Below are 27,095 nucleotides of genomic sequence, written 5' to 3'. Positions count from 1 at the left end.
ATGATCTGTGAAATGTCTCATTTAACGAATGGAACACAAAGTTCTTTCCTTGATATATATATATATATATATATATATTTATATATATATATACATATATACACACACACACGCACACGCACACACACCAAAACCAAACCCTGCAAATATTAATGGGTATAGACCATGAATGGATAAATAGTAATATAAATACTATATATTTCCCTTTATAATCCAACATTTAACACATCCCTTAGGGAGTTGCATGCTCTCACACACAAGGTGGCACACAAGGAGCAATCTGTGGGTCTTGCTCTTAGGTGACAGACTCAGCTTTGAACCAGTGACCATTGCGGCTTCTCCAAGACGCAAACGTCTTGCTCCCAAACTACTAGGCCATTGCTTCCAAATATATAAAAATTAACACTCCATTATTAATATTTTGCAGAGTATAACAAAATATTGGAGTTCATTTGTGTAAGTGCAACCTCTAAGTGTACGTGAAGATTCTCAGTCATCCAGGTCATGATAAATCCAACAAAAAAGGTTAAAAAATAAAACTGGACTTGTATTCTGAAGCTGAAGTCCAGTTGCTTTTTTTTTTTTTTTTACTTTTTTTGTTGGATTGATAGAGCCTTTAAACTTAACACCACTACAAGGATGGAATGGGAGGCAGATCCTTTAGCTATCAGGCTCCTCTCTTGTGGAACTAACTCCCAGTTTTGGTCCGTGAGGCAGACACCCTGTCTACTTTTAAGACTAATCTTAAAACTTTTCTTTTTGACAAAGCTTATAGTTAGAGTGGCTCATGTTACCCTGAGCTACCTCTATAGTTGTGCTGTTATAGGCATAGGCTGCTGGAGGATATCAGGGCCTAATTTTCTCACTCTACTGATTTCTACTGTTCTCCAGTCTACTGTTCTCCAGTTTTGCATTGTATTACATTGAAAGCTTTTAACTTTTTGCTCTCTCTCTTTTTCTTCATAGTAGGCACACCTGGTCTGACGTTCTGTTAACCGTGACATCATCCGAGGAAGACCGATCACCCGCTATTACCATCTAATGTGGAACAGATTACTAGATCAATGTTTGCTTCTGTGCTTTTTGTCTGTCTTGTTGTGTCTCTGCTCTGTCTTCTGTAACCCCCAGTCGGTCGAGGCAGATGACCGTTCATACTGAGCCCGGTTCTGCTGGAGGTTTTTCCTTCCCGCTAATGGGTGGTTTTTCTTTCCACTGTTGCTTCATGCTTGCTCAGTATGAGGGATTGCTGCAAAGCCATGGACAATGCAGACGACTCTTCCTGTAGCTCTACACTTCTTCAGGAGTGAATGCTGCTTGTCGGGACTTTGAAGCAATCAACTGGTTCCCTTATATAGGAAATTTTTGACCAATCTGTATAATCTGACTAATTTTGACTTTGTAAAGTGCCTCGAGATGACATGTTTCATGAATTGTTGCTATATAAATAAAATTGAATTGAATTGAATTGAATTGAACTACGGCAGTAAGTGGTCAGTGCACATTAGCAGTGCACTGACGGAAGTATTCGGAATGAGACAGACCCAATGTCACTTCCTTGTTGCCTTTTGCATTAGACAATTTAGCTCCCTTGAAAAAGAAGGTGATTATTCAAAGGAAGCCGGCTCCCTGGTTTAATTTAGAGATGCATATTTTGAAGCACACCATTAGGAAATTGCAGAGAAAATGGGACTCTACATATCTAGAGGAATCCTACCTAATCTGGAAAAATAGTCTACTGTTGTATAAAAAGACCCTTCACAGAATTAGAGTGGCATATTTTTCATCATTAATAGAGAACAAAAAAATAATCCTAGGTTTCTCTTTAGTACAGTTGCCAAACTTATCCAGAGTCCATCCACTGTTGATCCATCCATTCCCTCAGGTCTCAGCAGTAATGACTTTATGGAATTCTTCATAAATAAAATTGATTCTCTTAAAATAAAATCATTGACATCCTCACAAACCTGATTACCCCATCTTTAGTAAGTGAGGAAGCGATGGTAGAATCTTTAAAACCTGATCAATGTTTGGACTGTTTAGCCCCAGAAGGGCTTTCTGAGTTATCTAAAATATTATCTTCATCTAAACCTTTAATTTGTATACAAGACCCAATCCCAACCAAGTTATTTAAGTAGGTATTCCCTTTGATTAATGCCCCCATTTTAGACATGATTAATCTATCCTTAGTAAATGGATATGTACCACAGGCTTTTAAAGTAGCTCTTATTAAACCTTTACTTAAGAATCAAGATGATTTAATAAATTACAGACCTATATCTAATCAACTTTTTATATCTAAAATTCTTGAGAAAGTAGTTGCTAATCAGCTATGTAAACATTTACAAAGTAATTAACTATTTGAAAAGTTTCAGTCTTACTTTAGAGCTCATCATAGCACCAAAACAGCTCTGGTGAAGGTCTCAAATTATATTCTCATGGCCTCAGATAATGGACTTGTGTCAGTACTTATTCTGTTAGATCTCAGTGCTGCATTTGATACAGCTGACAATATTCTCCTAGAAAGACTTGAACATACTGTACTGTATAAGGGGAGACTTTTGGAGTACCACAGGGTTCAGTCCTTGGGCCAATAATCTTTACTATGTCTATGCTTCTGATTGGTAAAATTATCAGACAGCAGGAATTAATTTCCACTGTTATGCGGATGACACTCAGCTATATTTTTACATAAATCCTGATGAATTCAATCAATTACTTCGACATGCAGTAATTGGACAGGCATGTCTTGATGACAAAAAAACCTGGATAATTTTAAATTTCCTGCCTTTAAATTCTGACAAGAGAGAAGCTGTAATCTTTAGACCAGAGTCCTGAATAAATAAACTTCTTAATCAGTCACTTAGTCTGGATGACATTAAATTGGCCTCTGATAATAAAGTAAAAATCCTTGGTGTTATTTTTGACCAAGATATGTCATTTAAATCCCATATTAAACAGGTTTCCAGGGTTTCCTTTTTTCACCTCCTGAAATTAGAATTATTTTGTCCAGGAGTGGCGCTGAAAAACTAGTCGGTGCATTTGTTACTTCAAGGCTGAACTATAGTAATTCTTTACTATGAGGAAGTCCGTAAAATGCAGTTTGGAGCCTTCAGCTGATCAAAAATGCTGCAGCAAAAGTTCTGATAAAAATGAACAAGAAAGGTCATTTAAAATTCTCCATCTCACATACAAAGCCCTTAATAACCAAGCTCCATCATATATCAGAGCTCTGATTACCCCATATGTTCCTAACAGGGCACTTCGCTCTCAGACTGCAGGTCTACTGGTGGTTCCTAGAGTCTCTAAAAGTAGAATGGGAGGCATATATTTTAGTTATCAGGCTCCTCTCCTGTGGAACCAACTCCCAGTTTTGGTCAGTGAGGCAGACACCCCACCTACTTTTAAGACTAGGTTTAAAACTTTCCATTTTGACAAAGAGTGGCTAACTATAAGCTCTGTAGCTATGCTGCTATAGGCTTAGGCTGCTGTAGGACATCAGGGTCTATTTTTCTCACTCTGCTGAGCTCTCCTAATGTTATCCAATTTGCATTGTTTGTTGTTATTTCAACCTTGTTCTGTTTTTTTCCTCTTCATAGTAGGTACACCTGGTCTGGCGTTCTGCTGGCTGTGACACCATCCAGGGAAGGTAGATCTCGCAATGACAATAAAGATGATTATTTTAATCTGCCATTACTATATAACATAGAAAGGATTCCTTGATCAATGTGTGCTTCTGTGCTTTTTTCTGTGCTCTTTTTTTGTGTCTGTGCTCTGTCTTTTCTAACCCCCTCGTCGGTCAAGGCAGATGACCGTTCACACTGAGCCTGGTCCTGCTGGAGGTTTTCCCTCCTGTTAAAGGGGAGTTTTCCTCCCCACTGTCATTTCCTTCATGCTCAGTATGAGGGATTTCCGCAAAGCCATTGACAATGCAGATGTCCACTGTGGCTCTACACTCTTCAATGAGGAGTGAATGCTGCATGTCAAGACTTGATACAATCTACTGGGTTTCCTAAGATGGGAAACTTTTTGACCAAGCTGTATTATTTGATTGAATTTGACTTTGTAAAGTGTCTTGAGATAATGTGTTTTGAATTGCCGCTATATAAATAAAATTGACCTGGATTGAATTAATTTGTTCAGGCAGACCCACACCTGATGCTGCCTTTTATTATTGGCTATCTTCTGCGATGGCATCACGGCACACTTCAAGAAAGCACACTGCGTTCATGGGATCATTGCTATAGTTAAATATCTCCCCCACATGTTCAGACATGACTGAAATGACAGCCTTATAATGACTTATATGCCATCATTGCCTCTGCTGTGTAAAGGCCAGGCGTGTTAATGAGATAATTTTAAATGTCCCCATACTGAACTGGCAGCATATTCTGGGGACCGTACCCCACAGACAGTCAGCAATTTCAGATGGGTCTTGAAGCTTTATGCTAAATACAGTTAATTTTGCTTTGTACCTGCTGCAATCCTCTGCACAAAGATGATCTAAATTAATAATACCTATATCTCCAGATGTAAGTAATATTGGCAAAAAATGCCAATAATTTTCCAAAACTTGATAAGTACAAAGATAACGAACTTATCCTCTGCTTATTTCCAGACAAATTAACAAATTGAACCTTCAAGCTGTTTTTACACCCATTTAATCCTTGCAGGGTCATGGGAGCATAGTGCTAGCGACCAATGAACAAGTTTGAACCAGTTTAGAAATAATTTTTTTAAATATTTATTTTCAATCATTTAATTTATCAAAGGGTCAGAATTAAAATGAAACCAGTTGTGTGTCAGTGTTGCCAAACAATTCTCCCTTGAGATATTGGTATTCGCTAGACCTATGAAGGAGTGCTACCCAGTACGTCCCACAGAGGCTTAATTAGATTGAAATCTTGGGAATATTAATCTAAAAGAACCCCTCTAATTCATTTATGTGCTCTTGAAACTTTTTTTGTTGCTTTGTGGCATGACACATTATCTTTAATTCAATTCAATTCAATTCAATTTTATTTATATAGCGCCAATTCATGAAACATGTCATCTCGAGGCACTTTACAAAGTCAAATCAATCATATTGTACAGATTGGTCAAAAATTTCCTATATAAGGGAACCAGTTGATTGCTTCAAAGTCCCGACAAGCAGCATTCACTCCTGGAGAAGCGTGGAGCTACAGGGAGAGTCGTCTGTATTGTCCATGGCTTTGCAGCAATCCCTCATACTGAGCAAGCATGAAGCGTGCATCCAAAACTCAACATGGGCCCCCAACTAGTCTGCTGCCTAATATGCAAATTTCTAATCACTATTTACTCTGACACCAACTAGAGCGAGCATAAACTTAAACAATTTGGGCCTGTTGGATTGTGCCAAATGGCCCAGCCTCTACTCTTGAGGGTCATAATTAGGCCTGGACTATGTCACAGGAGCGGCAATTTTTGAAAGAAAATGATCACTGTGGACAAGGAACACTCCACAAGAGCTGCAGTTTTGAAGATACTTCGACCCACCAACCAGCCATCACAATTTGGTCCTTGTCAAATTCACTAAAATTCCAGTTTTATAACTTTGAGGAGAAAATATTTATTTTCTGCCCAATACAACCACAAACACAAGCAATATGAGGAGAAATATTATGATTAACATTGACTGTAAGTGGTCATGTTATGCATGAAATTTGTATATTTACTGCACTCAACAGTAGTTGATGATACAGAAAAAAAGGCCTCAAGAATGTTTTCTTCCTCAAGCAAAAAAAAAAAACTCAGGTTAGTTGTTGCAGAGAAGTATTCAATAGGATTACAGGCGAAACCGGCCCTAAATCTCATGTCATATCAGCAATTATTACACAATGTAGCTACAATATTTTCTAAAGAGACATTAGGTAAAGCTGTAGGGTTCTTGCAGGTAATAAACTGCATCACATATGTTAAGATATTTAGGTAAGTCTGTTGTGTGCGGGCTTGCCTTGTTTAAAGTATTTGTACCAGCTTTCTATTTGTTTTTCATTATAGGGATGTGAAGCGGCACAGGAGCCAAACTCTCGTCATAGACTGGCTCAGAGATAAACACTTGACTAATCTGCTGCTGTCAGCCATTAGAGAACGTCAGCAGCTAAGCCAGGAACATACTTTGAAAAAAACAGAGATTGGGTTTTTGACTGCGTGCCATACTGCTCGAGTTGATTAAGCAAGGGCATTAATACTCAAATTGTTGTAGGACAATTTATAGTCAGGCCTACAAATGTTTTTTTTTTCTTGGTTGATAAGGGAAATTGCCACCCTATGGGATTTGGAAGGATGCCGTCACATATCTTTTAACAGGAACAATACAGTACACACTTTTGGAACTGCCATTTCTGTCTGGAACTGTCAATTAAGCTCTAATACTTTAAAAAAAATGTTTTAGGGCACTCTAAATATGAGCTTTGTCAAAAAGGAAAGTTTTAAGATTAGTCTTAAAAGTAGACAGTATGTCTGCCTCACGGACCAAATCTGGGAGTTGGTTCCACAGGAGAGGAACCCGATGACTAAAGGATCTGCCTCCCATTCTACTTTTAGAGACTCTAGGAACCACCAGCAGACCTGAAGTGTGAGAGTGAAGTGCTCTGCAGGTAACCAAATCTCTGATGGCGTTTGAGGCCTTTATATGCGAGAAGGAAAATTTAAAATTATATTCTTAATGTAACAGGGAGCCTATGAAGGGAACTAAAATAGGAGAAATATGATCCCTCTTTTTAATTGTTTCTGCTGCAGCATTTTAGATCAGCTGAAGGCTTTGAACAGCATTTTGTGGATTTCCTAATAGAAGAATTACAATTGTCCAGCCTTGAAGTAACAAATTTTCTTTTTTATTATACATCAATTTCTAGCTATAATTTGGAAAACTGTCAAGTCTAAAAGCGGCAAAGCTTAGAAATTAAAATGAAAAATCCATGAGGTCCATAAAAAAATTGACAACCAGAAAGCATAAACAAAAACTCAAAGAAAGCTTTATTTAATTTAGTATTATAAACTATTTTAATAAATTTTTCAGTTGATTTATTTATTTATTTATTACCCCATTAATATTATAGGTATTGTTTTGTATTTATGGGTGCAAAATTGAGAGAATATGGAAAATATGATGAGATATACTGTATTTTTCAGAGATGCACTCTGAAAGATGCACTGGATTATAAGGCAAACTAAATATTCTTCCCAAGGGTGTGATATCACTCCGCCCCTTCAAGTACACAGCTCTCTCCTGAGAGCAAGAGCTATCTGCCTCTGTTGGGAGGACAGTGTAGTTAGACTACACTGCACTGTTTCTAACATAAAGCCAAAATAAACGTAACTTTTATATTGAATTAACTTACTAGGTTTATTGTTGCTAGTGCGTACTCTGGGCGTGGGCTGTCTAAACACAGTTCAAGTCAATACTTTGTAGCAAAACCTTTGTTGGCAATGAGCTCAACTGTTTCCTGCAAGTCTTCACCAGGTTTGTACACACTGTAGCTGGTATTTTGGCCCATTCTTCCATGCAGATCTCCTCTAGTGCAGTGATGTTTTGAGGTTGTCGCTGGGCTACATGGAGCTTCAGCTCTCTCCACAGATTTTCTATGGGGTTGAGGCCTGGAGACTGGGAAGGCCACTCCAGGACCTTGAAATGCTTTTTATGGAGACATTCCTTCGTTGCCCGAGCAATGTGTCATGCTGGAAGACCCAGCCACGTTCCATCTTCAATGCTCTCACTGATGGAAGGAGGTTTTGACTTAAAATCTCACGATAAATGGCCCAGTTTATTCTTCCCTTAACACAGATCAGTCGTCCTGTCCCCTTTGCAGAAAAACAGCTCCAAAGTATAATGTTTTCACCCCCATGCTTCACAGTAGGTATGGAGTTCTTGGGATACTACTCGGCATTGTTCTTTCTCCAAAACACGATGTGTTTGTGCCAAAAAGTTCCATTTTGGTTTTATCTGACTACATGATATTCTCCTAATCCTTTTCTGGATCATCCAGATGCGCTCTGGCAAACTTCAGATGGGTCTGGACATGTACTGGCTTAAACAGCAGGACATACCTGGCAAGTTTTGAGTCCCTCTTGGTGCCGTGTGTTACTTTAGTCCCAGCTCTCTGCAGGTCATTTAGCAGGTCCCTCCATGCAGTTCTGGGAGGGTTTTTTTTTTTATAATTTTACCATTTTAATGATAAACAGAGAAACAAACTTAAAATACAGTTAAATAACATGAATTCTGCTAAATTACAAAAACTGAGAGCATGTTTTTAGTGGAAATGGATTCTTTGACGTTTTTCAGTTTGGACAAACATGCATGAGTATAGTATCTTGGTCACATCCGGTTAACGTGTAGTTGTACATGTGTGTTATTTTCAGCAACTTAATCTAAAGAGATGGATTAAGTTTTAATAGATTTATGATGCATTACTGCGGTTTTCAATGGTCCATTGAAATTATGTCACTTCATGTCCAGAAAGGCGCCTTTTAAATAAATTGTATTATTATTATTAAAATGCCATTTTTTTTTCATCCCAGTGCACAGAACTTTAAAAGTGATGATAGATAATGGTTGTGTTGTTGACTCACAGCATTAAGACAAACTGCCCATTAGTAAATATGTATTCCTTTACAGACTCATGTATGTCAGAATAAATATCCCACCCGGCAGCAAAGGAGAAACGTTGCTGAAAAAAGAGAAAACATTCTGCCTTATTTTAAATGTTTTTATTTTTTTTTAAAAATTACCCATAGGGTTCCATACAAAAATAGCTCAAGTACAGATAAGGCATTCCAAATATACAAACAGTCTTACACAAAAAACTAAACTGAGGCCCTCAAAGTTCAGAAATCAAAGAACGAGCACAAAGCAGATGCTAATGTGAAATGCTATCTTAGATAACTACAAGTTGCATACAAAGCTTGTGTTCACATAAAGTGCTTTATAAAAGAGAAATCTGAACACTTTTGCTGCTTGTTTTACTTTTGGCACTTGCAGTGGTAAATCTAAATCAATGTAGATTTTTTTTTTCTAACAAAGCTGATTCCTCCCCTGGAAATACATTTGCCTTTCATATCAAAAACCAACAAGCATCAAATAAAAGTAGTCAACAGTAGTGGTACAGAACAAAGAAAATTTTACTTAAATTAAGGAATAAATGATACTCTTAAACACTGGTGGTCATGGAAGTAAGAATGTTGTCAAAGGTTATTCTTTTATCTAAAAAAGATTTGTTCCCAACAAATTCTTTACAGTATGTAACCCAAACTAAATTGTGACACCTCCTGTGATTTCTCTTAAAAATCCAGGGTTTGATTGGAATGAATAAGTTTCACCATGAAGATAAAACATCTTACAGCAGGCTCGGGTGTGACACATCTGATGCTTGATCCCAAAAGTCTAAGGAAGAAACGATTTACTCAGAAATGTAGCATGCCTCAGAATCGTTGGTCTTAGGTGAATAGGTGACAAAGCACCAGAAGGAAGCATTTGGATCAACATAGGTGAAGAAGCACATGATGGGCAAGAATCTTTCTGGATCTTTACATCTCTGGCTTTACATCCACCATACCATCTCATCTGGCGTGGGAATCCCACAACTCCTTTTTTAAGTGCCTTTGAAGAATAGTCCCTGAGAGGTTAAACACATCTCCAGGATTCTGATGAACTTCAGCAGACAGGCAGCATTCATGAATTCCCGTTGTACTCCTCCTCCGTCTGAACCCCCCCAAAAAAACAGGAAATACAGTTTAGATTTGCTGCAAGTGTCTAACTTCAACAAAGCGTGATTATGTCACTAACAAAACCAACTTGTCCGAGATGCCTACCTCAGTGTATTCTGGAGGTGATGGGAACTGAAAGCTGGGTGCATTCATGAAGATGGGACTGTCATCACAGTCAACATCATCCAGCAGGGGGGTAAGGGGCTGGTCCAGGCGGCAGTCCTTGGTGATGTCACAATAACTTGGAGGCTCAGAGGGCATCCTGAGGGACACCCAACTCTGAGACGCATTGCTGACTGAACCCTCTTGGCTGCTGACACTGTTGCTACGGCTGCCAAGGCCAGCAGTCCCAATAACCAGAGGCAGCTCCAGAATTAGCTTCTCACTGCCAGGGATGTGGACATAAATCTACCAAAAGAATGAGGAATGCATAGATCAGAAAAGTTCTACTCCCCCCCCCCCCCCCCCCCCCCACACCCCCCGCCCCCCCCCGAGCAGCATTCAGACTGACACTTACCATGAGTGCATACTCCACACGAATGATGTTACAACCGAGCATAGATGGTTTGATCTTTGGCACCCTGATAGTCTTTCCCTGCCAGGCGTCACACATGCCTGAGATAATGTGGTTTCCACGGACTGAGGACAGCTTCTGCCGGAAGACTTTGGCACGGCCATTGGCCTGGTAGGTATGTTTGGCGATAATGGCGGCTTTGGGTACCACAATGCGGGAGCAAGTGTTCTCAAACTTTGCGTTGATACAAATGTCTTCACCCTCGCAGAATCCACGGCGGTCAATTTTTGCATTCAGCGACACCTGGCCATCAGGAATGAACATGCAGGTGACCTTCTTCTCTTTCGTGCCACCTGCGGGAGACTGATGGGACAAAGGAAAATTAAATCAGCTCTACTGGTGATTTGATTTTCAACTAATTCTCAGGATAAGAAGTTGTGAATCTAGAATACAAAAACAGTTTGAGACTGTAATTCCAAACTTAACATTTATTTGCATATCATTTTCTACAAGTGTTGGCTTCTGATGATACTTCTGCAAAATAACAATATTCCTACCAGACCTTGGAAGACATGCTTCTTTTTATAACTATTTCAGGTCAGAATGCCTGAGTACTTATGTAGCCCAGAAACCTACATTGAAAATGTGATGTTTAGTTCACATTATCCAAATGCAATCTAAACAAAGATGCCAGACAAATGTTTAATATTCCTGACTTTTTAAAGAGAGGAAATGTATTCTTTTCAATAAAATTTTGCTCTGGGAGATACTGTCATATTGATATTATAATATTATTACTGACTTCTGACTGGTTTACCTTCAGTGATTGTAAAAACTATCTTACTTCAGCTGTTATGTTTGTCAACTGCATTTGTTACTTCAAGGCTGGACTATTGTAATTCTTTACTATCAGGAAGTCCACAAAATGCAGTTCAAAGTCTTCAGCTGATCCAAAATGCTGCAGCAAGAGTTCTGATGAAAATCAACAAGAGGGGTCATATTTCTCCAATTTTAGCTTCCCTTCATTGGCTTCCTGTTAAATCAATCTTGTAGAATCATCTTCTAACATATAAATCAAGTTTCATCATATATCAGAGCTCTGATTACCCCGTATGTTCCTAACAGAGCACTTCGCTCTCAGACTGCAGGTCTGCTGGTGGTTCCTAGAGTCTCTAAAAGTAGAATGGGAGGCAGATCCTTTAGCTTTCAGGCTCCTCTCCTGTGGAACCAACTCCCAGTTTTAGTCCGTGAGGCAGACACCCCGTCTACTTTTAAGACTAATCTTAAAACTTTCCTTTTTGACAAAGCTTGTAGTTAGAGTGGCTCATGTTACCCTGAGCTACCTCTATAGTTATGCTGCTATAGGCTTAGGCTACTGGAGGACATCACAGCCTATTTTTCTAACTCTACTGAGTTCTACTGTTCTCCAGTTTTGCATTGCTTGTCATCATTTTAGCTTTCAACTTTTTGTTCTGTCTCTTTTTTTTCTTCATAGTAGGTACACCTGGTCTGGCGCTCGGTTAGCTGTGACATCATCCAAGGGAGACAGATCACCCGCTACTACCATCTAATGTAGAACAGATTACTGGATCAATGTGTGGTTCTGTGCTTGTTTGTCTGTCTTGTTGTGTCTCTGCTCTGTCTTCTCTAACCCCTAGTTGGTGGAGGCAGATGACCGTTTATACTGAGCCTGGTTCTGGTTCTGCTGGAGGTTTTCCTTTCCGTTAATGGGGAGTTTTTCTTTCCACTGTTGCTTCATGCTTGCTCAGTATGAAGAATTGCTGCAAATCCATGGACAATGCAGACGACTCTCCCTGTGGCTCTATGCTTCTCCAGGAGTGAATGCTGCTTGTCAAGACTTTAATGCAATCAACTGGTTCCCTTATAAAGGACATTTTTTAACCAATCTGTATAATCTGATCCAATCTGTATAATATGATTGCATTTTACTTTGTAAAGTGCCTTGAGATGACGTTTCATGAATTGGCGCTATATAAATAATATTGAATTTAATTGAATTGAACTTACCAACAGGTCTGGTGTGTTGACATCCAGAGGTTCCTCTACCTCAAAGTACCTCTTGCACTCCAGGGTAGGCAGCTGTGGCCTCTCCATCAGGGCCTTTATATAATAGTGGACATAACCAAACTTCCCCTTGTATGAAGACACCAGCTGCCTGTGAGCAGATACATGAGCATTTAAACCAAAGGTAGGCTCTGCGAAAGGATTCTGTGGAAACCCATACAAATAAAAAAAAACATGAAATCTAAGACCATTACCCTTGCTGAGGAAGGTCAAATCCAAATGTGTACTCATATTTGTTGCCAGGCCTTAGGACAACTGATCCATCGGAGTCTGCAAAGTGATGTTCAAAAGAGTTTTTTGATAAATATGTAAAGACAAGCCTTTTGCTTTAGCTGTGTTAACTGTTTAACCATATGCTTATACAAACACAGCAGAGGAAAAACAACGAGCTACACAACAACTTAAGTCAACAACAACAACAACATAATAATAATAATAATAATAATAATAATAATAATATGTTAAATTAAAAAGTTTACATTAAAACGATTAAGTCCGAACCTGTGGGCTGCTCGCTCAATTGCAGGACCTCTTCATAGCGTAGGTACTCGGCCTCCTGGCGGCACCGCTGCTTGCCTTTAGCGTACTCCACCTTTGCGCAGCCCAGTGCCAGAACCTTCATGGTAGACACCCGGGTCACCTCGCTCACCTCTACCTCTATCCGACCGCACACCTTCTCCCCGCCGCAGTAAAAGGACTTGCCTGAATCCATTAGGGTAATCTGGAAGGTTTTCGCCTTCTTCGTCATTGCCACCATGGCTGCGATGTGACCGTTGTGATAAACACTGCTATAAACGTGTCCTTGTTGGCTGAATGCGCTTCAAAGCGACCGAACACTCGCTCGGGAACACCGATCACTTCCTTTTACTGTAAACAAAGAAGGCACGGAGCTTTATATGACGCACCCAGGCTGAGCATGTGAAGCCAGGATGGGCGACATTGCTCACCGCATGCACACAGTTCCTATTGGTCGAAAATCTTTGTTTGTCTAGGCAGTAGCCAATCAACACACGAAACCGACGCGTGGACAGTGCATGTCGTTGAGAAAAGAGAGCGTGTTCAGCAGATGTCTGGAGAACAGAGATGTTAGAGGCAGACTAAGAAAGTACATCTGTAGTAAACACCACGGAAGATGGGAAACCTTGAGAAAAACAGTCATTGTAGTTTCACAGCACTTACACTTACAATCAATGGTATCACCTAGTTAGGCTGGAAATGACCTCATTACAGTGATCAACAAAGCTTTTGGTTAGAAAGTACTTAAAATCCTATTTACAATTTTAAAATGAAATAAACAAGGCTATACATTAACGCAGGGGTTCCCAAACTTTTTTAGCCGCGCACCCCCTTCCATGTCCCAGCCGGGTTGACGCACCCCCAAGATTTATATATATATATATATATATATATATATATATATATACATCCATTTTCCAGCCCGCTTAATCCCTCATGGGGTCGCGGGGGTTGCTGGTGCCTGCAGCATCCACTGGGCGAGAGGCGGGGTACACCCTGGACAGGTCGACAGACAGGACAAACACGCACACACTCATACCTAAGGTAAATTTAGAGACACTAATTAACCTAACAGTCATGTTTTTGGACTGTGGGAGGAAGCCGGAGTACCCGGAGAGAACCCACGCATGCACCAGGAGAACATGCAAACTCCATGCAGAAAGACCCAGGGTTGGATTTGAACTCAGAACCTTTTTGCTGCAAGGCGACAGCATATATATATATATATATATATATATATATATATATATATATATATATATATATATATATATATATATATTAAATTGTGCCAAGTGAAAACATCAATACACATCAAATATGTTGGTCAATTTTCCTGTTATTATGGGGGTGTGGGTTTTAAGTCTTAATTTAAAGGAACTCAATGTTTAGGCTGTATTGAAGCTTTCTGGAAGTTTGTTCCAGATTTGTGGAGCATAGAAACTGAAATTTAACCACAATACAGTATCTTAGCCTATTAGAACTCCTCCAGTATTCTTAGGTGCGTGTCCCATTTTTAAAGGGAACATACACTGCCTGGCCAAAATAAGTCACCACCAAAAAAAAAGGTCACACGCACTAATATTCAATGCTATACAGCATTCTCACTTATTGTTTTCCTGTTTTTCTTTATCAGTGAGAATGCTATACAGCATTCTCACTTATTGTTTTCCTGTTTTTCTTTATTATCAGTGAGAATGCTATACAGCATTCTCACTTATTGTTTTCCTGTTTTTCTTTATTTTTATTATTATTATCAAGTGAGAATGCTATACAGCATTCTCACTTATTGTTTTCCTGTTTTTCTTTATTTTTATTATTATCAAGTGAGAATGCTATACAGCATTCTCACTTATTGTTTTCCTGTTTTTCTTTACTTTTTATTATTATTATTCCGTACGTTTTTCGACGCCTAACTCGTTCCGCATTTTTCAACCGATTTCAACCATTCTGGTATCAAAACGTTCAGCTCCTTCAGGACATTACTGCTAAGACTTTTGGTAATTATAACTTTTATAATATTTAAAATATTCAACTTTTTGTAACTTTTTTGCTCTCATTCAAATGAATGGAGAATCCTTCAAATTCTTCAAATATTTCAGCTTTTTGACAGCTTACTGCTTCAGCCTACTTTCAGCTAGAAACGCCATTCAACTTTTAAAATGTAGTGATATCTTTCAGCTATTATGGTATAGTTCAGCTTTTTCATATCTTTTACCATTTTCATATAGTACCTCCTTAAAATAATTTTGGCTTTTCAAGAAATTCAGCAAATAACATGCGTTGCTATGGTTGTCAAGGAGCCTCTGTTAGAGTGCGCACTCTAGAAATTCAACAAATTCTTCTTCTCCGAACAACTTCTTCTCACTCGCTCAATTTTCAACCTATCCACATTAATTATACATCAAAACGTAGGAATTTTTGTCTGGATTCGGAAAATGTAACCATCATTGGTGTGGGATTTATAGATTTTTCGCAAATCACCTCAGAGCGACACTAACCCGAAACCTTCCCTATTCATTTCCTATGGAGCGGTTTTCAAAAATGACACCTGGAAATCCAAAACATCACATGTATTTACATCGTCACTACTCCTAAACCGTTTTATGTACAGGCACGAGACTTTCACACATTCATGTCCAGACCCTTCTGGCGCTCACAAAAGAGAAATTTTGTCGATAAATGTTACGGTTTTGCCGCAGGAACAATTTGTTCGGGAGTAGCGTTTTGGGAAAATGCTAAAACAGGATCAGACTTCAATCTCCCCAAATGAGGCACTTTTCTACATCGTCACTACTCCTAAACCGTTTTATGTACAGGCATGAGACTTTCACACATGAATGTCCCGACCCTTCTGGCACTCATAAAAAAGGAATTTTGTGGATAACTGTTACGGTTTTCCCGCAGGAACAATTTGTTCGGGAGTAGCGAATGTGCAAAATCCTTAAAACGCTTTGGAGCTTCATTCTTCCACATCATCCACTTTTTACATCGTCGCTGTGCCTACACCGATTTTTGTACAAACCTAAAAATGAACTCCATAGTCCTCAAAAGCCTGCTGATACTCAGAGTGAAAGAATTATTTTGATATCTCTTATACTTTTTCAGCTACAGCGATTTGTTCGGGACCGTTTGTAGAGGATTTCTCAAATTTCATAAAAATCCTCTTTATATCATAATTTTTTACGCCTAAATTAAAATATTTCTAGCAAAAACCGATAGTTTTTCTTGTTCTCCTATCCGTTACGAACTAAACGCTGAAAAAATTATGTCTCTACCATTTACAGAACAGGAGATATGGAGCGTTGTTTGAGGCAAAGTTCTCCATTCTATTTCAATGAGGCAGTGTCTGACAAAGTCTCTGCACTTCGGGAGACTGGCCGCTGCAGCTGTGTCAGTGAGTTTCCATGACGACGGAACTCTGAGGGCCAGAGGGACACGCTCCATTCGGATAGAATAGCAACTTTCAACATCCACTGCAGTGGCTGTGATTAATGTAGGAGCCTGAAATTCGCACAGTCACTTCCTCTTAACATTTTAAAATTTTCAAGTGACTTTCAGCCATGTGTCACTTTTCTTTCCCATTTTGGATGTCACATGCTTTCCTATTGGGCCTTTGCTTCCAACAGGACCTGGCATGATGCCCAGACACGACCCAATTGGCCAATACAGCACCCCCCCACATGTGGGAAATGGCGCTACTGACCATTTTGGTCAAATGTTGAGTTCTTGGCCCAGATGTGGTGAGGCTGAGTTGCTAAAGGAGGCCAATCTGACCCATGAACTTTGGTCACGTTTGGTGACATTAAGTATTGGCACCCCTTTTTGAGGCACTTCCCAGTACAGGATTTGGACCAAACTGACAGAGTACAATCACCCGGTGATACTGAACACAACCATGCTAGCGGCTAACGGTTAGCATGTTGCTAACCAGAAGTAGCTTTAGAAAGGTCCTACCAACTTCTGCTTAGCCGGGGTTGTTCTGCCTTTACAGACAAATAGAGGGCTACAGCTGTGAGGGAGTCTCCATGACAACCCTTTTAGCCAGAGGCTTCTAGGAGGTCCATTGACTTAACATGGCACCTTTCGAAGGGCACTGTGGGTGCTGTGAAGACCGTAGGAAGCTGAAATTCGCAGTGTTACTCCCCGTTAGTATTTTTGACGGTACCACGAGGCAGGCGCCTTGCTAAATTTCTTTAGAATTTTTTTTGTTGTTTTAATCTTCAAATTCTTCAATTTTTTTTAATTTTTCAAATTCCTTCAAATTTGTTCAAATTCTCCAAATTTCTTCAAAATTTTTAAATAGGGGGTTTTCACTGACGTCACTGGCCAACTTCCGGTCCGCCATATTGGGTGGTTCACTTCCTTATCTCTAGTTGTCGTACACGTATTATCGTATCGCGAATGGATAAGTACGCCAGCGGGCTAGAGTGACCAGATAAGGACGTATACCTGAGGAAATGTTCCGTGATCGACCATATGGACCCGTATGCCCTCCACGGTGCCTTGTTTAGCCGTAATCCAGATGCATTACCTGGTGTTCGGTGAAAACCCTCTGCACACTCTTGAGGAAATGAGAGCTTACAAGGGTCTAGAGGCTCACAACCAGTTCACATCTGGTCATGTACATCAAGGAAATCGCCATCATACGTGGACGGGTGAGTTTTAATAAGATGGTAAAAATGTAAACAATCCGACGCAAATGCGTCGCATGCTTCTGTGGTGGCTGACGGCCGGCGGCCGGCGGTGCGCGAAGGCGCTTGGCTGCAGGGTCGATTGACGCCGCTCGCGGCTTTAATTATTTAAGCAGAACAATGACCAGTGCAAAATTAAGTTGTATTTACCGTATTGGCGCCAGTAGGAGCTGCAGATCATAAAGCCAGCAAGCAGTGGGAACACAGTAACTCGTTCAAAGGTAAGCTGTGCTCAGACGGGCTCTGGCACATGCTAACCGTTAGCGCTAACAACCACTCACGCATGTAATGTACTTTTAACTAGCTGCTATGTGTTTCAAAGGTTTAGAACACACTCTCATTGACATCGGGATACTGTGGAAAGTTATGTTCGGTCGACTTACAGCCGCGATCCAAGCGAGCCGACGACTCTTTGTTATCACTAACAGTTGTTCTCCGTGGTTGCGCCTCCAGGCAGGAAAGCGGTGGAAAATTAATCTGTTTCTATGTTTTTCCCATGGCGATCATGTGTTGCGCTGTTACAGCCCACAATACAGCAACGGTTTACCATGGTTGAAATCAAGTTAAGGTGAAATTAATCAAATTAAAACACGGCTGAGAGAGGGAGTACAGTACGCGGTAGTAATAGGCAGTAGAGGCGGCGGAGGCAGTCAACATGGCAGCCGTGGAAAGTAATAAGTCATAACGCCCAAGCCCTATTATTAATATATTCTTCTTACATGTTTTAATTACCTGTGACAAAGTGAGCACCGCAGACTCTGGCGTATTCCAGCTTAACACCGTCCAAATCGGACCTGGATATCCGTGTCAGCCATAGGTGACGGTGTTGTTCAGAGAGCTGTTTTGTTTTTTCATATTGATTCACTATTACGGCTGGTAGGCGATAGAAAGAGCGTTGATCTCCACCTCCACGGGCCGTGCAACCAACTATTAAACACGTTTTCCCCATTGTTCACTTCCAATACTGCCTAAGGCGTCATACAATGCAGGTCAACGGTGCGAAACGACTGCCACCCAATATGGCGGAGGCGCTGAGTAGTCACGTGAGCGTGACGTCAGCTGAAAACCCCCTATTCTTCAAGTTTGTCAAATTCTTCAAATTTTTCAAATTCCTTCAAAATTTTTGAAAATTTTCAAATATTTCAAATTTCTTCAAATTCTTCAAAATTTTCAAATTCCTTCAAACTTTTTCAAATTCTCCAAATTTCTTCAAATGTTTCAAATTCTTCAAATTTTTCAAATTCTTCAAATTTCTTCAAATTTTTCAAACTTCAAAATCCTTCAAATTCTTCTATTTCTTTCAATTCTTCAAACTTTTTCAAATTCTTCAAATCTGATTTCAATGTTTTCTGCATCTTCTGCTCAATCATTCTGCAGATTAGCATTCTCACTGCTGTTTTGCAGGAACAGCCTTTTCTAGTCAGTGAGAATGCTATACAGCATTCTCACTTATTAAGTTCCTTCCGGTCTTGATTATTATTCCGTACGTTTTTCGGCATCTAACTACTCCTGCATACTTCAACCGATTTAAACAATTTTCGTATCAAAACGTTCAGCTCATTCACGACATTACTGCTATGTCTTTTGGTAATTATAACTTTTATAATATTTAAAATATTTAACTTTTTGTGAGTTTTTTGCTCTCATTGAAATTGAATGGAGAATTCTTCAAATTCTTCAAATATTTCAGCTTTTTGACATCTTACTGCTTCAGCCTACTTTCAGCTAGAAACGTCATTCAACTTTTAAAATGTAGTAATATCGTTTGGCTATTATGGTATGTTTCGGCTTTTTTATATATTTCACCATTTTCGTATAGTACGTCTTTAAAATAATTTTGGCTTTTCAAGAAATTCAGCAAATAACATGCGTTGCTATGGTCGTCAAGGAGGCTCTTTTAGAGTGCGCACTCTAGAAATTCAACAAATTCTTCTCCGAACAACTTCTTCTCACTCGCTCAATTTTCACCCTATCCACATAAATTATACATCAAAACGTAGGAATTTTTGTCTGGATTCAGAAAATGTAACCATCATTGGTGTGGGATTTATAGATTTTTCGCAAATCACCTCAAAGCGACACTAACCCGAAACCTTCCCCATTTATTTCCTATGGAGCGGTTTTCAAAAATGACACCTGAAAATCCAAAACATCACATGTTTTCGCATCGTCGCTACTCCTAAACCGTTTCATGTACAGGCATGAGACTTTCACACATGAATGTCCCGACCCTTCTGGCACTCACAAAAAAGGAATTTTGTGGATAAATGTTACGGTTTTGCCGCAGGAACAATTTGTTCGGGAGTAGCGTTTTGGGAAAATGCTAAAACAGGATCAGACTTCAATCTCCCCAAATGAGGCACTTTTCTACATCGTCGCTACTCCTAAACCGTTTTATGTACAGGCATGAGACTTTCACACATGAATGTCCCGACCCTTCTGGCACTCATAAAAAAGGAATTTTGTGGATAACTGTTACGGTTTTTCCGCAGGAACAATTTGTTCGGGAGTAGCGAATGTGCAAAATCCTTAAAACGCTTTGGAGCTTCATTCTTCCACATCATCCACTTTTTACATCGTCGCTGTGCCTACACCGATTTTTGTACAACCTAAAAATTAACTCCATAGTCCTCAAAAGCCTGCTGATACTCAGAGTGAAATAATTATTTTGATATCTCTTACACTTTTTTAGCTAGAGCGATTTGTTCGGGAACCTTTTTAGAGGATTTCTGAAATTCGCAAAAAATTCTCTTTATATCATAATTTTTTATGCCTTTATTAAACTTTTTCCAGCAAAAACCGATAGCATGTCTTCTTCCCCTATCCGTTAAGAATTAAACGCTGAAAAAATTACGTCTCTACCATTTACGGAACAGGAGATATGGAGCGTTGTTTGAGGCAAAGTTCTCCATTATAACCCAATGGGCAGCCTCTGACAGAAAGTCTCTGCACTTCGGTAGACGGGCCGCTGCAGCTGTGTCAGTGAGTTTCCATGACGACGGAACTCTGAGGGCCAGAGGGAGAAGCTCCATTCGGATAGAATAGCAACTTTCAACATCCACTGCAGTGGCTGTGATTAATGTAGGAGCCTGAAATTCGCACAGTCACTTCCTCTTAACATTTTAAAATTTTCAAGTGACTTTCAGCCATGTGTCACTTTTCTTTCCCATTTTGGATGTCACATGCTTTCCTATTGGGCCTTTGCTTCCAACAGGACCTGGCATGATGCCCAGACACGACCCAATTGGCCAATACAGCACCACCCAGGGCTACAGCTGTGAGGGAGTCTCCATGACAACGCTGCTAGCCAGAGGCTTCTAGGAGGTTCATTGACTTAACATGGCACCTTTCGAAGGCTACTGCGGGTGCTGTGAAGACCATAGGGAGCTGAAATTCACAGTGTTACTTCCCGTTAGTATTTTTGACGGTACCACGAGGCAGGCGCCTTGCTAAATTTCTTCAGAATTTTTTTTTAGTTGTTCTTAATCTTCAAATTCTTCAATTTTTTAACATTTTTCAAATTCCTTCAAATTTTTCAAATTCTCCAAATTTCTTCAAAATTTTCAAATTCTTCAAATTGTTCAAATTCATTCAATTTTTTTCAAATTTTTCAAATTCCTTCAAATTCTCCAAATTTCTTCAAAAATTTTAAATTCTTCAAATTTGTCAAATTCTTCAAATTTTTCAAATTCCTTCAAATTTTTTGAAAATTTTCCAATATTTCAAATTTCTTCAAATTCTTCAAATTTTTAAAATTTCTTCAAATTCTTCAAATTTTTAAAATTCCTTCAAATTTTTTCAAATTCTCCAAATTTCTTCAAATGTTTCAAATTCTTCAAATTTTTCAAATTCTTCAAATTTCTTCAAATTTTTCAAATTCTTAAATTTTTTCAAATTCTTCAAATTTTACAAATTCCTTCAAAGTTTTTCAAATTCTTCTATTTCTTTCAATTCTTCAAACTTTTTCAAATTCTTCAAATCCCTTCAAATTTGTACATTTTTTCAAATTCTTCAAATCTGATTTCAATGTTTTCTGCATCTTCTGCTCAATCGTTCTGCAGATTAGCATTCTCACTGCTGTTTCGCAGGAACAGCCTTTTCTAGTTTGCCTTTAGCTTTGATTACAGCACACATTGGCTGTGGTATTGTTTCGATAAGCTTCTGCAATGTCACAACATTTATTTCCACCCAGTGTTGCATTAATTTTTCACCAAGATCTTGCATTGATGATGGTAGAGTCTGCCTGCTTCACAAAGCCTTCTCCAGCACATCCCAAAGATTCTCAATAAGGTTAAGGTCTGGATTCTGTGTTGGCCAATCCATGAGATGTCTCATGCTCCCTAAAACCACTCTTTCACAATTTCAGCCTGATGAATCCTGGCCTTGTCATCTTGGAATAGCCTGTGCCATCATGGAAATCATTTAAAAATCATTTAAAAATCATTAAAATCCATGGATGGAATAACCTTGGGTCATTCAGTATATTGAGATAGACAGCTGACCTCATTCTTTGAGCACATACTGTTGCTGAACCTAGACCTGACCAACTACAGCAACCCCAGGTCACACTAGGCACAGTGGGTGCATCACTTCACCTGCCTCTTATCTTACCCTGATGCGTCCAGATCATATGACCTTCTTCCATTGCTCCAGAGTCCAATAGAAAGAAAAAAATAAATTTTTATTTGTCAGTGCAATTGTACATACCAATGAAATTTGTCTTCTACATTGAACCCTTCTCTTAGGGAGCAGTGGGCAGCTATCACAGAGCCCGTGGGGCAATCTGGAGCTAAGGGTCTTGCCCAGGCACCAACAGTGGCACTCTGCAGGGATCCAAACGGGTACTTGCAACCTTCTCAGAGCACAAGCACCCTGCTCTGAGCACTAGGCCACCACTCCGCCAGTTATCTCAATATTTTTGCACTCTAGTAAATTGAAGCCCTCTCGTAGAGATATGGTGAGGAGCTCAGTAATCCGGGGGAGACTCAGAGTAGAGCCACATCGGGAGGAACCAGTTGAGGTGGCTCGGGCATCTGGTTAGGATGCCTCCTTGATGCCTCCCTGGTGAGTTGTTCCGGGCACCGGGAGAAGACCCAGAGAAAGACCCAGAACACGCTGGAGGGACTATGTTTCTCGGCTCACGCCTTGGGGTTCCCTCGGATGAGCTGGCCCAAGTGGCTGGGGAAAGGGAAGTCTGGGCCTCCCTACTGAAGCTGTTACCCCGATGACCCGACCCTGGATAGGCGGAAGAAGATGGATGGATGGATGGTTTTATGTTGTGTTTGGGCTGAAACCTATCAGTCAGATCTGGCAACCCTAAGTGTAAGGCTGTGGCCATTCAATTTACTCAAGTCAAGTATACGTGCTTCACTGACTGATGCCAGGCTGAAAATTGATGAAAGTGAACATTCATACTAGGAGAGGAAACTACAGCAACTAGAGAGCACTAGAATCAGAACAAAGCAGTTATTGTGTTTACTGACATAACCAGTAAGAATACTAAGACATTACACTCCTTCAATAGCAGAGGGCAGTGTATGACAAGAGATGAGAGGAAGAGAAGAGCAGAAAGGAAGGAGATGTATGTACATGCTGCTGCTGTGGATTAAATCCTGCTCAACTATACTATCTGTTTCTTCTTGATTCACCAACACAACAAATCTGTGACGAGGATAAGTGCTTCAGTCCGTGTCCACCACCTTTCCATCCTCACGCTGATGAACCGCCAATACCATTTGAAACGTGGTGCAAGTTTTTTACCAACTACAGGCTAGTCATAAATGCTACAGGAAAAGCATGGCTGGATGAGCATCGGCACACTGTTCAACTTTCACTGCCTGGGTTCAGAAGGACAGCATCTTTACTACACGCTGCCAGACCACGGTACATCTTACAATTAAGCTATGGCGGCTCTTGTAAAACATCCATCTATTTTCTAACACGTCTATCCCTATTGGGGGATATTCACTGCAGGTACATGCAGTCTTACACTGCATGTAAAAATGCGTTTGAAATCAACTGGTCTCCTATCTGTCATGGTTTTCAGATGACGAGCCCACATGCAGATACGATCGGGAAGCAAAGCACAGTTTTAAGATGTTTATTTAGGAAAAGGCAGATGTAAAGGACGAGACTACAGGCAACTCGGCAAGGTCAGAACGTCACGGCTGGTGAGACTGCAAGAGAAGAAGAGTAATGACTTTGGGAAATGGACCAGGAGAACTACTAGAAACTGCGCTGCTTACCATAAAGCTGGGCCGACCTAACCGGGAGGAAGTAACGCCGAGAGAACTCTGTGATCCTACCCCTGTTGGTGTTTGGCGGCTAGTGGCTGAGGGCGGCAGATGTAACTGGCGAGGGATCCAGAGCGAGCCTCCTCGGAACTGGGTGACAGATGGATTGACCAGAGTGAAGGAAGAACCAGTAGAATCCGGGAGGGGAAATCTCAGGCCCCGCTGGGTAACATCCAGAGAGTATGAGGGGAGAGCCAGAGCAAAATCTGAGCGAGGGAATTCTGGAGATCTGATTCTTCGGACGAGACGTCAAGGCAGGTGAGTGCATCCAAGCACAAAAAACTGTGACAAAACAGGGAGATCCAAAATTAGTCAAAGTTCAAAGACAAAAACTCACAAGCAGGTTTTCAGGAGTTTGGTCAGAGGCCACGTCGTACCACGACTGGTTTAAGGCTCTGGCGTCTTCCATCTGTCAGTGCTCTGCTTAAGAAGCCAGAGGAAGCCGCCTGCAACGAGCTGCAGGTGTGGGCCACGCCCCCTCAGCCAACTAGACACACCTGAGGAGCAGAGTTAGAACAGGACAACACAGAGAACCCTGACACTATCTGATTTACCATTTGTCCAAATCCACATAATGCAGCCAGAGTTCACAAAGCAGTAACATACTCAATTTGTTTCATCAGCTTGTTGAGCCCATTGTCTGATGGTATGTCTGCAAGCCACAACATTCGCTTTTGGGACAAAATGTTTAACAAGAGGGGCTGCACAGTGTCGCATCAGCTTGTTGAGCCCATTGTCTGATGGTATGTCTGCAAGCCACAACATTCGCTTTTGGGACAAAATGTTTAACAAGAGGGGCTGCACAGTGTCGCAGTGGGTAGCGCCTTGCAGCAAGAAGATCCTGGGTTTAAGTCCAACCCTGGGTCTTTCTGCATGGAGTTTGCATGCATGGGTTCTCTCCGGGTTCTCCAGCTTCCTCCCACAGTCCAAAAACACGACTGTTACATTAATTGGCTTGAGATAGGCACCAGCACTAGCCTGGGTGCCATTCCGAACTTAGTCCCGCCCACAACGTTTTAGGTCGGGAAGTTCGGTCTGGCATTGCTCAATAGTAGTGCGAGTATGCTCGCCCAATATCTGGCGGGCCAATCAAATTGTCAGGGCGGGCTTTATACGATGATGGACAGATGATCAACAGTAACGTAAACAACCCCGTCACCAAAGCGCGCTTGGGTTGAATTCGTTTACAACAACAATGGCTGCCGCTGGAGAGTTGAGGTGTGTAGATTCTGCTATTAGGTCTGTTCTAGAAGATATCGACAGCAAATTAATTTTAAAAGAGGAACAGAGAAACGCGATCATGGCATTTGTTGAAAAGAAAGATGTTTTTGGCATCCTTCCTACGGGATTCGGCAAAAGTTTAATTTATCAGCTCGCTCCGTTGGTCGCTAAGAAGATGGGACCAAGTGAAAGAAGCAACTGAAATAGGCATCACGGCGATGCAACTACTCGGCGTGAACGATGAGGTGGATATAGCCAGCGGTTGTTGCCAGCTCCTTTTCGGAAGCCTGGAATCCTGGCTGCTGAACAACAAGTGGAGCGACATGCTAGGCTCCGATGTTTTTCAAGCCAACGTTATGGGTATCGTCGTGGACGAAGTTCATCTAACTTACAAATGGTAAGAGATCATCTGACTGTCTGACTTAGTAAATAACTCGCAATGTCGTGATATGAATCCCTTTTCTCTGATGCCTCAGAAGAAGACGGTTCTTCAGGCTGGTCTCCTTCGACGTCTGCCCATTTTTTTAACACAAGCATGTCACGTTTCAACCGTGTTATAACATTCTGACAGGACCGACAAATGCGATGCGATTTATTTGGCGTTTTGTACAGTTGTAATCCTAAACGGAGAACTTGTTCGTATGTGCATTCGCCTTTATTGTTTTTCTAAAAAATGAGGTTCGAGTGTTGACTGACTCCTTGGATCCTTACATTCTTTTTGCAACACCGGCAAAAATCGTTCACGCTCATCTTCTTATTCTAGGCTAACAGTTGAGTTCTGTTGACAACAACTATGCGTCGCTTAACATACGTCACACACTTCATTGCTCTTATTGGTTGTAGGTCAGTCCAATTGAGTGCAAAGGCATTTTTTTTCCTGGTTCGTTCGAAACACGCCCCATAATGACAGCTCTATGGAGCAGTATCAGACTCAAATTCTGACTAGAATTGAGTATGACCATGTCAGGCTACATCAGCACCCCTCGCAACCCCAATCATGCAGAAAAAGTATGGGCCCGAAAGCACGACATGCATAAACAATTGGATTTAACATGCAGATTTTCCACAAGGGGGTTCATTTAATATTGAAGTACTATCCATCCATCCATCCATCCATCCTCTTCCGCTTATGCGGGGTCGGGTCGTGGGGGTAGCAGCTTCAGTAGGGAGGCCTAGACGTCCCTCTTTCCAGCCACTTGGGTCAGCTCCTCCGAGGGAACCCCAAGGCATTCCCAGGCCAGTCGAGAGACATAGTCCCTCCAGTGTATCCTGGGTCTCCTCCGGGTGGGACGTGCCCGAAACACCTCACCAGGGAGGCGTCCAGGAGGCATCCTAACCAGATGCCCGAGCCACCTCAACTGGCTCCTCTTGACGTGGAGGAGCAGCGTCTCTACTCTGAGTCCTCCCCAGATGACTGAGCTCCTCACCCTATCTCTAAGGGAGAGCTCAGACACGGCCGCTTGTATCCGGGATCTCGTTCTTTCGGTCATGGCCTAAAGCTCATGACCATAGATGAGGGAAGACAGACCGGTAAATCGAGAGCTTTGCCTTTTGGCTCAGCTCTCTCTTCACCACAACGAACCGGTACAGCGTCCGCTTTACAGCAGACGCCACCTGTCGTTCTCCTTCTCCATCTTCTTCTCATTTGTGAACAAGACCCCAAGATACTTGAACTCCTCCACTAAGGGCAGCACATCCTCCCCACCCTGGAGAAGGCACTCTACCCTTTACCGGCTCAAGACCATATTTTCGGATTTGGAGGCAGTGATCCTCATCCCGGCCGCTTCACAATCGGCTGCAAACTGCTCCAGTGAGAGCTGTAGATCACACCCTGATGAAGTCAATAGAACCACGTCATCTGCGAACAGCAGAGACGCGATCCTAAGGTCACCAAAACAGATCCCCTTAACACCTTGGCTGCGCCTAGAAATTCTGTCCATAAAAGTTATGAACAGAATCGTTGACAAAGGGCAACCTTGGTGGAGTCCAACTGCCTGCCAATCCAGGGGAACTGCCCCGATGTCCACACAAAGTTGCAGAGTCGCATTA

General features: G+C 41.0%; 1 protein-coding gene across 1 annotated transcript; it reads right to left on the bottom strand.

Annotated features, from left to right (window-relative positions):
• Window positions 1-8,712: 8,712 nt before the first annotated feature.
• On the bottom strand, window positions 8,713-13,254 carry txnipa (thioredoxin interacting protein a). The gene is made up of 6 exons (XM_036145625.1): window positions 12,824-13,254; window positions 12,517-12,592; window positions 12,266-12,413; window positions 10,241-10,600; window positions 9,829-10,131; window positions 8,713-9,718 (listed from the first exon to the last, which is right to left on the bottom strand). Exons 1-6 carry the CDS (start codon window positions 13,077-13,079, stop codon window positions 9,689-9,691), a joined length of 1,173 nt encoding a protein of 390 aa, XP_036001518.1. The 5' UTR covers window positions 13,080-13,254; the 3' UTR covers window positions 8,713-9,688.
• Between the last annotated feature and the right edge of the window lie 13,841 nt (window positions 13,255-27,095).

This window comes from Fundulus heteroclitus, chromosome 13 (assembly GCF_011125445.2).
Source record: "Fundulus heteroclitus isolate FHET01 chromosome 13, MU-UCD_Fhet_4.1, whole genome shotgun sequence".
In the NCBI taxonomy this organism is placed as follows: domain Eukaryota; kingdom Metazoa; phylum Chordata; class Actinopteri; order Cyprinodontiformes; family Fundulidae; genus Fundulus; species Fundulus heteroclitus.
Note: the sequence above shows the minus strand (reverse complement) of the source record. Positions and strands in the feature narration are given on the sequence as shown.